Source organism: Neofelis nebulosa, chromosome 13, assembly GCF_028018385.1.
Source record: "Neofelis nebulosa isolate mNeoNeb1 chromosome 13, mNeoNeb1.pri, whole genome shotgun sequence".
NCBI lineage: Eukaryota > Metazoa > Chordata > Mammalia > Carnivora > Felidae > Neofelis > Neofelis nebulosa.
The window spans coordinates 12,031,719-12,049,874 of record NC_080794.1 but is presented as its reverse complement, the minus strand read 5'-3'; the positions used below and the strand labels follow the sequence as shown (position 1 = coordinate 12,049,874).

Below are 18,156 nucleotides of genomic sequence, written 5' to 3'. Positions count from 1 at the left end.
ATTGACCGAACTGTCCTTCTTACAGCTCCTCATTCCCCTGAACCTGGCATGCCCAGGCCTATCTATAGTAATTATTCTTAGTGCTGCCTTATAGGCCGGGAGGCCACCCGAGATTTAAATAGAAGCGAGCAAACTTCTATCACCTCGGTGATTATTATTATTACAATTACTGTTACTAATAATGTTATTAATAATGGCTGCCAATTATCGAGCGTTTACTATGTGTATAGACTAGTACTTAGATTTATAATTTCATTGAATATTCTCAACAGCCGTACGAGATAGAAAGGATCATTCTCATTTCCAGGGGAGGAAATCAAGGCAAAAAAAGCTCCCCTGAGATTTCACAAACTAGTACATCATAAACCTTGGGATTGACATACAGGTTAGCAAGTTAGTCAGATTCCAAAGCTCATGATCTTTGTTCAGGTCCTGTTAACTGGTAGACTTATTCTTCAGGTCTATGGAATAGAAATACCATTGCCTTGGGAAGTCTTTTTCCCTGGCCCTCATTGACCAGGGACGTTTTACCCTTTCTTTCATTTTGTAGATTTATTTTTCCTCTTTCTTCCATCTTTCAAATTAAAGAAAGACTAAAATTATTCTGGAGAATAACTGCTCACTTGGCTGCTGTGTAATGTGTCCACCGTCACCGTGTGGGGACTGGGCACGGTTTTGTGCGTCCGCTAGGTCCTGTGTTGCTGTTTGTCACATTTGGACCTTCATTATCTGTCAGTCCTCACACGGGTAAGCCACCTGTAAATGTTGCTACTTCATCATTACCTTGTCATGTTTGGGAAAGAAGAGATTAAGGACATTGATTAAGACGGGTTGGAAATGCTACCAGAGTTCATAAAAGCTGCATTTCTATGCTGTGCCTTAATCTCTGGGAAAAGAAGGATGAATCCATCCATTCCTGGGCGTTAGCATATCATTAAGAACAGGTGGCTCTCCATTAAGAGTAGGCTCAAAGTTCCGAAGCATCTTCAGGAAAGGCTCTTCAAGGAGAGCCAGCAGCCTTGTTCAAAATGGCTGACCGAATTTGTTGGCTAACGTAACTGAACAGTTCAGGCAGAATTCACTTCAGGCACAGCTAGGGCTAGGGGCTTAAATGGAGTCATCAGATTGCCGAGTCATACAGATTACTGTGGCTCTCCACCTTTCACCTCTGCTCTTTCTCTCTTGGCTTAGTGCTCCGGAAGGTTCTCCCCTTCTGGTGACAGAATGGCCACCGGAAGTTTCACGCTTACAATCTCTCAGCTTTCAAGCACAGTAGAAAGACAGTACCTCTTTCCTAAGACTTCTAGCACGAATCCTGAGAATGACACTTCGACTTGGCTCGAGTCACACACCCACCTCCTGAATCAATTACCGAAAACAGGAAAGAGAACTGGCCAGACTTGGATTGCTTGCTGGCCTCTGTAGCCTAAGAGGGAATGGACCTCTCCAGAACCATAAATACTGGAAACGTGTAGAAAGGTGACTTTTCGAAAGAAAATCAGGGCGAAGGGGGGTCAAAAGAACAAAACAGCAAGCCATCACACTAAGAACCCCCAGTGTCCACCATGCTTCTTCTAGAACTCAGTTTCTCCACCCGGAAATAAATCCAGCTGCAGACTGCTGTGTTCCCAGGTACCCCCTGATGTGGTAAAGCAGGAGGAGAAAGAGTGATATTTAGGGGGACAGAGAAATGCTCTGAGCAGTCTCGGGGTCCAGCAGGCCTGGAGGCTCCTGTAACTGGGACAAGAGTGGGTCCCCATTAGGCGGGTGGGTGGGAGAGTGCAGGACCAGTCCCGATTTTCAGACATCCACTTGTGGTGGTTATTAAGTAAGCTTTTTAGAGCACTTATAAGGCCAGCGTCGTGCTCTCCCCTGCCAGGCTGCATTCTCAAGATGTGACATTGAGAGATAATGCCCACTGTCACCAGTGGCTAAAAAATAGGGTTGAGGCGACAAACTACATCAACACTACAGGGCAGTCAGGGACAGGAGTGACATGGGGGGCACTGAGTTAATTAGAGGTCTTCTGGAAGAATATGCATTCGTACATTTTGCAGACATCATTTTATCATCAGCACGAACATGAAAAAGACCTGTGGCTTATGTTGCAACATTTTTTTAAAAAAGAAAGATAACAAAACCCAAAGAAACATCTTGTGTTCCCAGTGGCAGAGAGTGGTCCTCACTCCGCGAATGTTATTAGATACAGAAAGACAACAAACCTTCGGTTCATAGCAGGGAATCCTGGGTACCTATTAGGAAATAATAGAATAAATTATAAGCCCTCCAGGAAAATGAAACAGAGGGCCCTGGCTACAAAGAGAAACCCAAGTGGTGGAGATGCTCTGCATGTCATTTTTCATAACTTAACACAAAATAAAAATTCTTAGGACTTTCCTAAATTCTGGAAACTTAATTGAGTTTGATGTTAGAGAAACTCTCTTGTTGTTTTCAAATTAAAAAAAAAAAAAGAAAAGAAAAGAAAAGAGAAAAAATAAAAGACACCCTACGTTTTGCTTTCCTGCGCTGTGATGAGTACCAGAGAGCTAGGCTTTGGGGACTAACTGGTGACACCAGGCGGGAAGGCTGGCCTCCGGGGGACGGGCCAGGCGGCGGAACAGCCTCGATCCTAAAGTGGATGTTGGCCAAAGCAGCCAGCCCTGTGCCTGTGAAAATATAAGCTCAGTCTGGCATATGGGATTAGAGAGGGATCATGGAACCTCAGACATTTCCAAGAAAAATGAATAATATAAGCCCCGGCCTTGGACGATCTGCAGCAAATTAATCCCCCTTTTCCACGATGGCGGGCGGATGCCGGGATGTAGGCTGCAGGTGGGAGGCACACTGTCCTGGGGTTTTGTTCTGTTCTCTAGGCTCCCATTAGGCACCAGAAGTATCCATTTCCTGGCACGAGCACGGGTGTCCGATTCGGTCTTTGTGTAACTTGGACGGCTGGGTGGGCCTTGAACTATCTGAAAGGGCCGACGGGAACCCCACTGTTACGACAGGCTCTGCCTGACCCAGCCTCCTCGTTCCGTCTCTCCGACTCTGGGTCACTGGAGGAGGCCCACACTGACCTGTCCCTCCTCAACTCTCAACCTCTGACCCTCTTTGAATATTCCCACCAGATTCGACGTCTTGAATGACCACGTAGAATGAGGCACTCGGTCTCAGAAGTCAACAAGGATGCCCCTTTGTTTTCAGAAAAGCCCTTGAACCCTCCATCTTAGAGAAGCCCATGTCCTTCAAACCTTCTAGTCGTGCATTTCTTCGAATCTTTGCCACTCTCCTCTGCGGGCCTGGAATATTCCCTTTGCGCCAGTCCCACTGCCCACCACCTGCCCTGTCTAGACCGCCCAGCTCTCAAGGATTCTCCTGCCACAGCTTGCTTGGATCACATAGTAGCTGCCCTTCCCCGTGGGAAATCAATTGCGTCTTATTTTCTCTTTCTTTTTAGCACATTTTTGCACACTTGCGTTGGCGACACTATCAATTTCTTCCTCTCCTGTATCTCTCAAAAGGGTGAGAACTTCGTAGACGTTTAACAATTATTTATCAAGTAAATGAATACGTAACTAAATGGTATTGGATAACACTAAAAACATTCTTGTTATGTGAATAAAATGTCATGTTAGAAAAGTTATCACCTGGCCCCGTCGTTGTTATTTCCAAATCTGAATTTGATCTACAAATAGGTCAGCGTGTCCGCCCCGCCCCATTCCTTGTTCTAAGCTGCAGCAAGAGAAGATACCGGAAATATCTTTCATCGGCGGAACATTCCTGCTGTCCCTCCTCTGCTTAGAGACCTACTGTGATTTCCTATGGGTACCGCGTCCATTTCAAACCGGCCCCTCTATTTCTCCCATCTCCTGACTCCTTGCTTTTATCACCTCCCAGAAAGCTTAGCTGCCTGGTTCCTACCTTATGCGGCTTCTGGATTCTGACCTCATTTCTGGGGAGGGCTGACCGGCCAGCCTTTGCCACTTCCCTCGCCGTGGCAGAGGGCTCCCTTCCCTGCCTTCTGGGCATGGCCCTCTGAAGTTTTATCTTTAAGGCTGTGTAAAAGCTCCTTTTAAGCTGGAGTACCAAACAGGCGGGGGTGGGGGGGTGGGGGTGCGAAATCTGACTTACCATTCAGTGTCTATGACTTGTGAGATTAAAAAATAAACAAAAGCAGGCATACTTGAAGCGTTAAAGGCACATCAATGACTTCCAGCTTGTGCTATTTCCTTTTGAACTGTCGTCTTGTGCATGGTGCGGTCTCCCTGCTCCTCAGTGCCTTTGCCCCCTTTGGGGGTCTGAGCCCACCCTCCCGGGGAATCTCGGGGACAGGAAGCCCGGAAGAGTACGGCAGTCCCTGAGCCGAGCCGGCACCCTCACGACTCGGCAAACCCATCTGCCCATGGTCCCTGATTCACAGGTGAGGGGGCTGGTGACAGCGATTCACACCCATGAGTGTGGCTGGAACACAGCCCCAGGCCTCGCTTTCCCCCTCCGCTGGCTTTTGCTTTGAAATCCGCTTTTCTTTGCATGGAGGCAGCTCCACGAAGGGGCCAGGCATCGTAGGCCATCTCATGGTCAGGGTCAAATCTTCAGGTATGCTTTAGCCCAGAGACTGCTGGGGTCAGGCACTGCACTCTCTGAACTTCCCTGGGACTTCAGTGTCATGGAGGGGACAGGGCCCTGCTCACGGTGGGGTTGAGCATCGGTGAGAAATACACAGACCAAAAGAAGATTATGGTTAAAGAGATCGGAGAGACCAGTCTTCCTTAGATCGATGAGAAAACTGGGGCCCACCTGTTTCTGTAAAATCATTCTGGGGGCTTCTTATTCACCCATTCATTCCTTCTGCCAACATTTATTTAAGGCTTACTACGTGCCAGGCCGAGGGTCCAAGGTCCCGTGCTGAGGCAGAACTGGGACCAAGAACTCCGGCTTTCTCATCCCTCGAAGTACTGTGCCCCCTACAATATATAACAAGCCAGTATAGTCTTTAATTACTTGACTTGACCGTTTGTCGAACACCTACCAAATTCCAGGCACTGTGTATAAGTGTGGGATGTAATTATGCTATCTTGGAAGACACGTGATGCGTGAGCAAACCGAGGTCCAGAGAGGTTGCACAGCATGCTGGATCCTGAAGGAGCCAGGGCTGAGTTGGGGGTCCATATGACCACGAAGTCCAGTCTCCTTTTGTGATTCTCTTCACCTGGCCCCCAGACTCCCCACTCCCCACCTAGGGCTCCACTTTGTTTCACCACCACGCCTTGGCGAATGCAGTTCCCCTGCTTGGCCGTGCCTTCTCTTCTCCCCCTCTACCTAACTACCCCTGGGATTCACATCTTGATGAGCTCAGACTTCGGGAATGTTTAGGGATGATGAAATCTGGCCACCAAGGCTTCGCTCAGCTGAGCTTGCTGTTTAGGGAGACATCACTCCTTCGAACGCGTTTTCTTTTGTCTGGCTTTACTGACAAGCCCAGGTCAGACCGGCAAACAGGATGGCTACAAAAACGTGTGTCACTGGCCCTTTAGAAAAAAGAAGGAAGACCTTGACCTGACTTCTTTCCTCTTGTCTGGAATAAATTGCTACTTGCCTGGAGGAGGTGGTGATTTGCTATTACCGGCAGAGTCGGGGAAGGCTCTGAATAATCAGATATTCCAATGAATAGAGTGGCGTTCCACGGATCATCAGCCTTCAAGGAATTAGAATGAAATGCACTTCACACAAATACTGTATGAAGCATAATGTAATTTGCTTGCTGGTGTTTGCTGCTGATCCTGTGATCGCCAATTACCACTTGCCAGGAGTTGAGGTGTTATAGAAAGAGCACTGGAAACCAGGTAATTCTGCCACTAACCTGCTAAGGGATTTTGAGGCATTCAACCTTTCACTTCAAAGTCCTATTTCCTCTTCTGTAAAACAAACGTGGTGGGTCAGACTCCGTCTGGTATGCGTGTGGCAATCGAGCCATCATTCCCTGCTCCTGGGTCCGGATCAGACATCGCTAATCGATTGTGGCACTTTTTCCTTCGATCTCTGACAGCCCCTGGATCCTTCTAAACCCAATATTCCAACAGGAGCCTTCAGTCAATTAGAGTTGGCACAGGAAATAAAATCTATTTGCCGTCATTGACCTAGATGACCCCCAGGGTCTCAGCTTTCATGAGTTGCCTGAAGCGAATCGTGCCGGATGGAAAGCTGCATGCTGGTTTGTGGTATTATGAAAGCACTAAGTATTTGACCACTCGACTGAGGTTTTCTCCTTTCTTTTTTATTCTTTTCCTTCAATTCACTGATACCCAGGCCAAGGTGGCTGCTAAAAACGATGGTAGGAATCATATCTAAAATCCTCGATGGGTGGGCCCAAGTGAAGGGTGGTGACAAGGGAGGTCTGGTCAGCGGGGCTCTATGCCTAAGACTCAACTCAACTGTTACCTTCTCTTTGAAGCCCTGTTTCCTAAAAGAAATAGACAGAAATGGTCAAACCCACATCTGAATCCCCCAACCCACAGCACTAGGCTGGGATGTGTCATTTTCTGGGACGGTTAGTGGAATGTGAAATACAACCCCCCAAGTAGATTATAAGCCTCTTGGAATCAGGGAGAAGCTTCTAGTTATTTTCTGGATTCACAGCCTGATTCCACAACCAATAGGTTGTTTAACCTCTGAGAAGCTGCTTGACTTCTCTCCGCCCCAGTTCTTAATTCATCAAACGGGGAAATCATAACAGTCTATACTTGAGTTCGTCCAGCATATCAGATAAGATCATTGATTTAAGTACTTCCAAGACTGTCTGGTATATTGTTGTTTTTGCTGTTTTTGTTCTTATAAAATCACAGCCTAGCACAATGCTTGATGCAACAGGGGCTAACATAGGTTGCCTAATTTCATTTTTAAATGACCATTAGAGATGAATATCCACCTTTTGAGACTGATCCAAGAACCATCAGAATGATATTCAGGGCGCCTGGGTGGCTCATTCGGTTGAGTGTCCAACTTTGTCTCAGGTCATGATCTCATGGTTCGTGGGTTCGAGCCCCGTGTGGGGTTCTGTGCTGACAGCTCAGAGCCTGGAGCCTGCTTTGGATTCCCCCTCTCTCTCTGTTTCTCCCCTGATTCTGCTCTGTCTCTGTCTTTCAAAAGTAAATAAAAATGTTAAAAAAATAATAAAAAAGAAAGACAAATATGACAGGGTCTGTCCAGAAGATGGTGGGGAACTGAATGAGCAACGTTAGCACAAAGGGTCTAGATCCCTCTGCTTCCGAGGCCACTAGAAACTGCTGAAGGGAACCACGTGACAAAGAAGGAAGCTCTACTCAGTTTTCTGGGCTGGAGAAATTTTTATTCTTCTAGAATCTTCCATTTTTTGAAGAGTATTCACGAATCCTGAAAGCACTCTGTGAGAACACGTCACTTTTATCTCATTGTGTCCTCAAACACATTTGTGAGCTCAAGCTCAAAACAGCGTCATGCCTATGTGACTAATGAGGGGAGTCTGAGGCCCAGAGAGGTTATGTGACTTGCCCAAGGACACACAGCTTGCGAGGGACAGAGCTTGGTGCTTAGACTCTCGGCTCCATAATCTCCTCCACTGTCCCTGCTTTCTGTTCTCTCCAAGAACATTTCAGTCGTGGGACTCCCAACAGTTTTTTCTGAACAGCATCAAAAAAGCACAATTGTATCAATTTATTAATGTAAACAATGCGTTGATAAGGGACTTTTATCTTCCTCAAATTCTCCAACCCCATGTGTCAGATTTATTTTGCGGCTACAGGAAACCATAAATGTATAAATGAGCAAAACTTAGTCCCACAAAACGAGTCTGCAAAGCATGCCTGGGCGTGATCGTGGAAAAAGAGGACAGGAACAGCATATAATGCTTAATGAAACGTGTAAGGGACAGAACTGGGCTTTTATTCGAAACACGATCTTCATTTTGCTGCCAAATAAAATAAAACGAGTATGAAACAGGCACAAACCACCACGGGATGTGTTTCCCAAAAGACTTGGACACAACGTGAAGCCAGGAGTTTGCATGCTGTTCATTTAAAAATGAATACAAGGTTATGTACCTTCTAAGCAGACGGGACTTTTAGTTTTCTTTTCCATGGTGGGGATAAAGTTGCAAGGGACCATTATCGATTCATCCCTCCTTTCTCCTGGCGACCAGAATGTACAGGAGACCCATCTTCCAAAGCTGTACCCCACCATGACTTGCAATGGGTGGGTCTCAGTCACCAGATGCCCCAATGTCTGGGCAGAGTATAAGCACACCATTTGCTAGACAAATTGTGTTATTATGGATTGAATCACCTCCTTCTTCTCTGAGCTACTTTGAGTGGATGTTTGCTCCTGATATCCAAAGAGGTTTTACTTGGCATCATGCAGCTTCCTCTAACTGACATCTAGGTCGGTGGCTCATTCCAACCATCAGACAAGTCTTCTTTATTTTAATTTTTAATGGGATGATTGATTGCGTGTTGAACATGTTCCAGAACCCGTGCAAAATATTTTAGTGCCTGATCTCATTTAAGCCACGCAACAGTTTGGGTCAGTACAGACAACTGGGTACACTCAACCATCAGCAACGAACACCGTTTTAACCCAAGCCGACTGAGTAGAAACTAAGAATGAGACTAGGAACAGGTGAGCTCACCCAAGTTCACGCAGGAAGTACATGACAGACTTACTGTTGGAACCTAGAACTGGGCACGCCGTTTAACCTTTCTTAGCTTTGGTTTCCTAACTGCATAATGGGACAGTAGTGTTTGCAAAGAACAAATGTTTTGAGATCTAAGGACACACACATATAAAAGTGCCTAACACTGTGCCTGACACTCAGGGCTTGCTGAATATTTGTTTAAAATAACAGTAAGGCAAGGATTCTTAATTGGGGTTCATCGATGGGCTCCAGGAGATCTGATTACTCTCCCAAATTATATGCAGCATTATATATATGTGTCAACGCCCATTTCGGGGAGGTGAGGGTGAGTGTCTGTTTTCAACAGTCTTCACACAGGTCTGTGCTGCCCCGCAGCCCCACCCAAAGTGAAAACCATACACTTAAGATTCTCTTTTGCCCCAACTCATCACTTACTCAGTCCCAAGAAGGAAAAGTTTTGCGGAGTTGTGAGCCACGTGGAAATTTCATGCGAACAGTAAAAAGAGAAGTGCCTGACTTTTGCATGGGAGACCAGACCCTCTGGGCTGTGTCCAGAGTCATTTCTCTCTCTTGGTATCTGTGTGGCTGAAACTGTTAACACCAGGCTGCTTCCTTGGGAGATATTTGAGGAGAGGTGGAGGCCTTTTAGGTCCCTCTGTACCAGGCAAATAAATCCTCTTGGGTTCCTGGGTCTGAGCCTCACTAGTCAGGGGATAGGTGCCAAAACCTAGGGTGTGATCAAGTCTTTCTTTGCCAGATTACCTTATCTGGATCTCAGCGGTGGTGGCTTTTTAACAGGAGAGAATTTGGATGTCAAGGTTTCATCTGATTTTCTCTCTGCCTCTCAATAGAATAGTTTAGTATTTTCCCCCCATCCTTTGTGATCTCTCTCCCTTTCCCCCACCCCTCACACACACACACACACACACACACACACACACACACACACACACAATATAGGGCTGTTGACAGTAGCAAAATCTCAGATGGAAGGCTTCCAACCATTCCACTGGCTTTAACTGATAAAGATCTAGGCAATTTTATTTTCTCTTTTAGCTTCAAAATTTGGGAAAGCAATTTCATGAATAAAATAAGCCATTTTTGTCTCTTTTTAACAAATAACTCAAATAATAGTACAAAACATTTATTGAGAGCTTACTTTATACTAGTAACTCAACTAGTGTGTTACATGCATCATTATTATTATTCCTCTAACCACCCCCGTGAGATTGGACATGTTATTATGCCCATTCACAGATTAAGAAGGCTTGGAGAGGATAAAGAACATATACAGAGTCACCTGGGTGGGTATCTTACTGGACACTTCAATTACTAAATTGTCACTGATTTGCCTCATGCGGCCGTCGAAAGTGTGTGGTGTATGAGTGGAATGCCATCTGTGAGGACACTGGGTTAAATTTTCATGTCTCCCACAGCAGGATAAATCAATTCTCAATGTTTCCATCCAACAAATCAGGCATCCTAATACCTGCCTCCCACTCCGTCAATGATGAGACTTCTTCCTGAGGGTACACTCATGCCCCCAAAAGACAAAGACTTATTCAGCTTGGTTCTTACGTTTCAGATTCTTAGAGGTCAGCCAGCAATGACATACCTTCTGAACTCTGTGGGGAAGAAAATCCAGATTTGTTACTCTACTGAGCCAGCAAGTGGTAGAAATTAAAGTTTCAAGAACACCCAGTATCTTCTCACTTCCCTACTCATTGAAAAATGGAATTGTGGTATTAGCTCGGGCTGCCATAACAAGATAGCATGGATGGGGCGCTGAGACAACAGACATTTATTTCTCATTGTTCTGAGAAGTCCAAGATCAAGATACTGGCCGATCTGGTTCCTGGTGAGGGCCTTCTTCCTTGTGTAAAGATGTCACCTTCTTGCTGGTCTTCATCTTTCCTCCTCTTCTTATAAAACCATGGGTACCATCATGAGGGGCCCCAATCCCCCAGTCTCCCATCCAAGTCTAGTTGCTTCCTAAAGACCTAGTATCTCTGAAGAACCATCACACTGATGGTTGGGGGAACCCAATTCAGTCCATAGCAATTGTGGTTTAAAACAACTGGGGGCCAATATAGGGCTGTTGACATTATTTTACTAAATAAGTACTTATTCAATTAAAATTAATTAAATGTGATTAGTTAACACGGGAACAGACCGGAAGAAGGTCCTTTAAATGAAATGCACTTAGATCAATAAAATATCTACTCCAGCTTCCTAATATTTTTGCCTCCAAAGGACTGATGAAAATCGCCATGAAATGAATTTTGTGAACGATTGCTGTTGAAAGGTTTTGTATGAGTTTACAACTAAAGAGACAGAAAGCTTGCTTTGTTTTTTAACAAACGTATTTTGAGTTGGACTAATTTAATTTGTTCACTCAGTTTTCCTAATTTTCGAACCGTTGGGGTTCTGCTCTGAGGCGATACTTAGAGACGAAGAAATTGGGAACAGTCATTGGTGGACATTCCAATGTAAGACAGGTTTATTCAATTTCAAGGACATTCAAGTGAACAATTTTATCTCTCATCTATTCATGGTTTATATCATCCTTGGTTATTCAGTGTAAAACGTTGACTTTGATCTTTGATGAATATTAGGCTTATAGGTATGAACCCCTATAATTAATGTCTATCCCAACTAACCACATGCCTCTGGATGTAGTTGAAGAAGAATTTCAGCTATCTAAGACTCAGGACATCCCAGCTCCAGCTGGGACTTCAAATGGTGTTTCCAGAACACAAAGAACATTTGATAAAGCTGGAGAGAAATATTTTTTGAAAATGTGTCACCAGGCAGCTTGGGAGTGATTTCACAGAACCATCCTACAGGGTATGAATTTAACCTTTGATCTCTGAAATGAAGGTCAGCAAATTTGTTTTTGCTTTGCATCTTTTATAGTCAACTCAATGTCTGGGTAAATGGGTTTCTGAGGAAGAGACTGTGCTTGTGGTTAAGTGATACTTTCACTCTACAATTTTTAGTCACTTAACCCTCTCTTCCCTGAATTAAATTCTACTGCTTCCCTCAACTTTATTATTTTTTTTAGATGTGTGAGAGGGAGAGATCTAAATCTTAAGATGTAATATATTAGAAGGGGGCGATATCCTACTGTAATAAAACGTCCAAAAGTAATAAAATGTCCAAAAAAACTTTTCAGTTATTTTTTTCTTCTTGGAGACAAACACATAAAAAAAATGCTGTTTTTTATCTGTCAGTTCAGCTGATGTCTTCTTGCTAAATAAATAAAGTTTTATTGGAATACAACCATGCTTATTCATTTAAGTATTTTTGCTGGCGGCTTTCATGGGGCAACGACAGAGTTGAGTAGTTGCAACAGAGATTGTTACGTCCCACAAAGCCTAAAACATTTACTTTCTGGGTCTTTACACATGTTTGCCAACCCCTGCTTCAAATCAGAGAAGGAAGCTTGGAATGGTGACTTCGTGAAAATACATCCTTAGCCCAGATACAGCAATGGCTTGGAGGTAAATGACGATGGATGGACACTGGTTTTAATTCAAATATTCACTTCGCAGAAAGAGTCAGAATAACATCAAGCTGATGAAAAGAACAATAGTCGGGCATGCGTTGTAATGAGATAGAGACATAGCAGCCAGATTTACTCCTCTGATTCTCCAGCAGCCTATCTAATAAAAATATGTTACGGGAGAGATGAACCCAGAATCTTCAGCTAATGTCAGCCATTTGGGAATACGAGTTTCTTCTCTGCAGCAGATGTGTGGCTCAAAGTTCATCACAAGTGCGCTCACAGGGAGAGCACAGTATGTGTTGCTCTGTGGGGGACCAGCACTGGCCTGTCAATGGAATAACGAATTTGGGTAAAGGACACAGTGGAGGTGGGGCCAGGCTAGAACTTAGAACCAAACAGTTTTAACCCTTTCTGGGCATGACTTTATTTACTTTAAAAAAAAAATCTTTATTTATTTATTTTCGAGGGGGAGGAGGAGCAGAGAGAGAGAGAGAGAGGGAAGGAGGAAGGGAGGGAGAGAGAGAATCCCAAGCAGGTTCCATGCTGGCGGTGCAGAGCCAACGCAGGGCTTGAACTCACAAACCGTGAGATGCTCTCACAAACTGAGAGTCTGATGCTGAATTGACTGAGCCACCAGACGCCCTGACTCTATTTACTTTTTAAATAACGATGATTCTATCTAAGAAATGCCTATAGAATTTAAGGCCAGTCATCCATCAAGGGCCACGGGTTCCAAGCTCCAATCTCCACTCTCCTGTCTCAGAAGTGGACTGTGTAGGCTCCCTCAGCTTCGCTCTCCAGCCCAACCTGCCCGGCACCCATCTTCTGCCTGGAATTGTACTTCTTTCCTTGAAGAAGAAGGGCAGAGACCCACCAACGGGCTCGTGCATTGTCGGATTTTCTGTTTTCTGTAGGACGCTGCTTTGTCCTCTTTGGGTCCTTCCTCCCTACAGACTCTTTCCATCTTCCTAGCAAACATGCTTGGGTCTCACCTGCGTGAAAAATATGAAAAACCAAAACCTGGAATAAAAGCATCCCATCCTTGACTTTGTGGTTCTCTTTGCTACCTTTCTTCCTACTGGCTCTCTGTTAGCAAGGGCAGGACGAGGTTATGATGGCAAACACGCCCTCCATCTTGGCATGACAAGAATGTGTTGCTTCTTTGTGCCCCTAGAAGAGCAGGTGACTCTCCTCAAGGGTAGTTACCCTTAATTCAGTGACTCGCAATCAAGGGTCTTCAGTCTTGGATTTTCTTATCTATCCAATGAAGCCTCTTCCATGACCACTGTCGCAGGGAGAGGGAGGTGGAAGATGCAGGCATGGGCTTTTCACTGCCCCAGTTCAGAAGTGACTCGCTGCACATTTCACCAAAGAGCTGTCATATGTGTCTCCTCCGAACTGCAAGGGCACCATCTTCCATGTGCTGGGGAGGGGAGCAGAACCAGGGATTGGGGATTCAGTAATGCTTTCCACGGAGTCCAAACTTCTGTAAGGAGGTGCCTACATGGTGTCATGACTTCTCCAGGGTCCTCTCACTGCCCTCCAGCCCATATCTTCACTTGCCTTTGTCACCATCACTCCACTCAAATTCCTTTTAAAATAATCTCTTCTTACATGGGTCTTCTAGTTTTATATCTAAACATATTTTCTGTGCTATTTCTTCTTTTGTTTCTATGGAATTTGACCCACACTTCAATCCCCTTCTTCCTAAATCCCCTTTTGGCTTGCATGACAACATTTATAGCGTTCTGAGTTTCCCCACGTCCTTCTTTACCCACTTTGTTTGCAGAATCATTCAGTAATTTCTCTTGCTCTCCTGCCTGTTCAATGTAGAGAGTCCAGGAGGCTCCTCTCTGCACTCTGTCTTTGTGCTCCCTTGGGCTTCAACATGTTTACTCTAAGCAACTCCCCAGTCCATCCATCTGTCCATCCATGCATCCATCCACCCATCCATCCATTTGTCTATCCACACACCCATCCATCTTTCCATCTACACATCCATCCATCCATCCATCCATCCATCCACCATTCCATCTATCTGTCCATTCACACATCCATCCATCCACCCATCCATCCATTTGTCTATCCACACACCCATCCATCTTTCTATCTACACATCCATCCATCAATCCATCTATCCACCCATCCATCCATCTATCCATCCACACATTCATCCATCCATCTGTCCATCCACCCATCTATCCATCTGTCCATCCATCCATCCATCCATCTGTCCATCCACACATCCATCCATCCATCCACCCATCCATCCATCTGTATATCAACACATCCATCCATCCACCCATCTATCCATCTGTTCATCCATCCATCCATTCATCTACCCATCCATCCCTTTCTCCAGATATTCAACTATACTTCAAATTTTCACCCACACTACACTTGCACCTCTAAATTAATGTAATGTCATAGTTTTCTAAAAAAGCAAAAACTAAACCATGACCTTTCTCCTGACCTAAAAATTTCTGTTAACAGAACTGTATAAGTTAGAATGCTAGGTGTGCAATGGCTACTCGTGACAGAATAGCCCAACTCAATTGGCCTAAAATATAAAGAAATTTATTATCTTCTGTAAAGAGAAGTCTAGGTGCTTCTCTGGGCTCTGGCCTGCTCTGTAGGTCAGTTCTGACTCATGTTGGTCCTGTCATGGTAGGTTGATATCCACAGCAGCTCCAGTGACCATATTAAGATACATCAGCCTCCAGAAAGAGAAGCCAGCTCTTCTCTGTGTGTGTGTTTTTTTAAGAGTGATAAAATGTTTTCCAGGAGTCTCTCTAGAAGTCTTTTTGGTTCTTTAAGGAAAAATTAATAACTGCTTTATTGATACGTTATTTGCCTACCAAATAATTAACCGATTTAAAATGTACAACTCAATTGTTTTTAGTACCATCACAGAATTGGTAGCCATCACCACAATTAATTTTAGAAGATTTTCGGGGCGCCTGGGTGGCTCAGTCGGTTGGGCGTCCGACTTCGGCTCAGGTCACGATCTCGCGGTCCGTGAGTTCGAGCCCCGCGTCAGGCTCTGTGCTGACTGCTCAGAGCCTGCAGCCTGTTTCAGATTCTGTGTCTCCCTCTCTCTGACCCTCCCCGTTCATGCTCTGTCTCTCTCTGTCTCAAAAATAAATAAACATTTTTAAAAAAATTAAAAAAGAGAAGATTTTCATTGCCCTTGAAGAAATCCTGTATCCATTAATGATCACTTCCTATGTCCCTCTGCACCCCAGCCCCTGACAACTACTTTCTATCTTTAGATGGATTTGCCAATTCTGGACAGTTTGTTTACATGGAATCCTATAATATGTGGTCTTTTGTGTGTGAATTTTCACTTAGTATAATGTTTTGAGGCCTCTCCATCTTTACCATGAATCAGTATTTCATTCTCCTTTTATTGTCAAATAATATTCCACTGAATTGATATACCACAATTTGTTTATCCATTCCCTAGTTGATGGACATTTGGGTCGTTTCTGCTCACTTGCTTCTTTTCGCCAAGAATTTTTGCCATATGCTCATGCCTGGTCTGATTACTGGCAAGAAAATGGAGCCACCTAGACGTCTTGGACAAATCAATACTCCACCCCCTGTCCCCTTGGGCTAAGGATAGATGCATCTTCTCTGAAGCAGCGGCCAGTTAGAAGAGGGTGAATATTTGAACAAAATGTTAGAAGGGAGGGGTGATGGGGAATGTGGGATAGGAAAAAACAAAACAAAACAAAACAAAACAACAGCGTCTGCTACAACAAACAACCAAGACTTTTACTCCTGAAATTTTGGCTCTTTCTTCTTCCTGGCCAGTGGTATCCAGTTGGTAGCCAGTGATCTTTTCAGCGTTTCTTCCCTCCCTCCCTTCCTCTCCCCTTCCCTTCCACAACTTTCGACCCCTCTCCAGCCCCACGGTCATATTACTGTCCACCTCCTTTTTTTTCTAAGAGTCTCCTGCTTACCCTAGGCTTCTTGTTTCGTCCATCTTACACATCTTGGCAAGAGCAACATTTTCCGCATCACGCATCTCCTAGAAACATCAAAGCCCCTGTTCAAAAGTTTTCACAGCAAAACTGCCTGGAAAACCAGGCCCCAATTCGTCATGCGCATGTTTACAATTGACCGCATCATAGCTTCAATGATTTTTTTCTTTAAGTTACAAGTGCCTTTCTCTGTTGATGAAAATCCCGCCCATTCTTTGAGGTGTCTCAAAGAATATTAGCTGACATGTATTAAGCGGTTGTTATTTGCCTGCACTGCTCTAATACTTAGATTATTTCACTGATTCCTCGTAAGAAGTCTATGAGACCCCTCCCCATCTCCCCCTCCTTCTCTTCCTTCTCCTTCTTCTTTCTCTCCCATCCTTTAAAGCACACTTCAGACTCCCCATACATGCTTATGGTGACCTGACCCATGTGGTGACCTGACCCATGTGGTGACCTGATCACTGACTTGCCGGTGGTGGTTCAGCCAGGTGCTGCGGAACTGAATGAGGCAGGGCCACGGGGACAGCGGTGAAGCCATCTTCCCACCAAGTCGCACCTCCTAGCGCGCAGGGCCTGACGGCCTTCTAGAATCTGTGTTCCCACGTTTCCAAGCTCCAGGTTTGAGGAGACTCCACTCCAGACGTCACCTGCCATGTGGAACATACCACAGACAGACAATAATGATAACAGTGGCTAATATTAAAGGAGAAGCCATGATAAGTCAGACACGGTGAGGAGCACCGAATGTGCCCCCGTCTTATGGCACTCCTACCTCAGCCACCCCTCGAGTACCCTCATTTTATCAGTGCAGAAACGGGGGCCCAGAGAGGGTAAGCAACTTGGCCGACATGGCACAGGCAGGATTCTAAACCAAGTCTGCTTGACTCCAAGCCCCCTACGCTTTGCCTCACAGCCCCAACATGCTGCCTCCACAGCGGGCAGGCCTGGTGGGATCGTGGTCTGAAAGCAATTAGCCCAAGCAGCTCTCCAGCAAACCCCAGAAACAATCCAATCTGTAGCAGGGGAGGGGAGAGCCATCTTAAAAGAGAAAGCCTTTTTCCTCCCCAGCTGGTTGAGGGGGAGCAGTTTGCCACAGGCTGCTGAGGGCAAGGAAGGGGCGGAATGTTCACTGAATGTTCATTCTCCCAATTGTTTGTCCATGACATTGAGCTCACACTCCAGGGAAAATGCAGGGCCTGAATTGAAATGTCGTCCAAAGCCATTCAGCCGGGGCTTTAAAAGACGCTTTTGTTGGTGAAAAATCTCTTGACTGTCCTGACTCTCCCTGGGCTCCGGATTGCCTGATAAAATATGGGATAATCAGCTCATCTTGAATTTGAGATAAATAACAAATATTGTTTTAGTAGTATAAGTATGTCCCATGCAATATTTGGGACACACTCAGATGAAAACTGAATCCATTGTTTATCTAAAATTCCAATCGAGCTGGGCATCGTGTATTTTTATTTGCTAAATCTGGCAACCCTGCCTGGGATTTAAGGAGAAGCCTGTTGCCTTTTGCCTTGTGCCCAAGCAGAATCCAACAGGTTATGTCATTCTGGTGAGGGGAGCGGAATCCAAGAACACGTTCTGGAAGTTGAGTGCTTACGCTTCCTCTACCTTGAGCAAACTTTTAAAAAATGATGTAGGCTTTGTAAGTAATAACAGCAGTAACCATAATAATCCTTTCGGGAACCGGGAGATGTCCTGAGGGTTTGGGGGGAATCCACCTTCCACTAAAGTCCTGGAAGCTGCGTGGCACCATTTGCATTTAATAAAGAGCAGCCCCAGCGTCTTGTGCGGGAGGCCCTGGTCCTCCCCGGACGGGAGGCTCCTCTCCGAGACCCTTGTCCATGGAGTGTCAGGTGCAGGAGAGGGAGGAGGCTTCTGGGCCCGTTCTGCATCATCTCTTCCACTTCAGTGCTCCCTGCTTCCCTCTCCTCTGGAAATCGGAGAGCACATTCTTGGCATCGAGACTCTCCCCCTTGGACCCT

General features: G+C 45.2%; 1 protein-coding gene across 1 annotated transcript in view; it reads right to left on the bottom strand.

Annotated features, from left to right (window-relative positions):
• Nucleotides 1–1,828: 1,828 nt before the first annotated feature.
• RNLS (renalase, FAD dependent amine oxidase) overlaps nt 1,829–18,156 on the bottom strand; it is a 322,949-nt gene continuing 306,621 nt past the window's right edge. Inside the window, exon 8 of the mRNA XM_058696292.1 lies at nt 1,829–2,252. Within this exon, the coding sequence (XP_058552275.1) occupies nt 2,061–2,252 (192 nt within the window). The 3' untranslated portion in view covers nt 1,829–2,060. The remainder of the gene's footprint in view (nt 2,253–18,156) is intronic.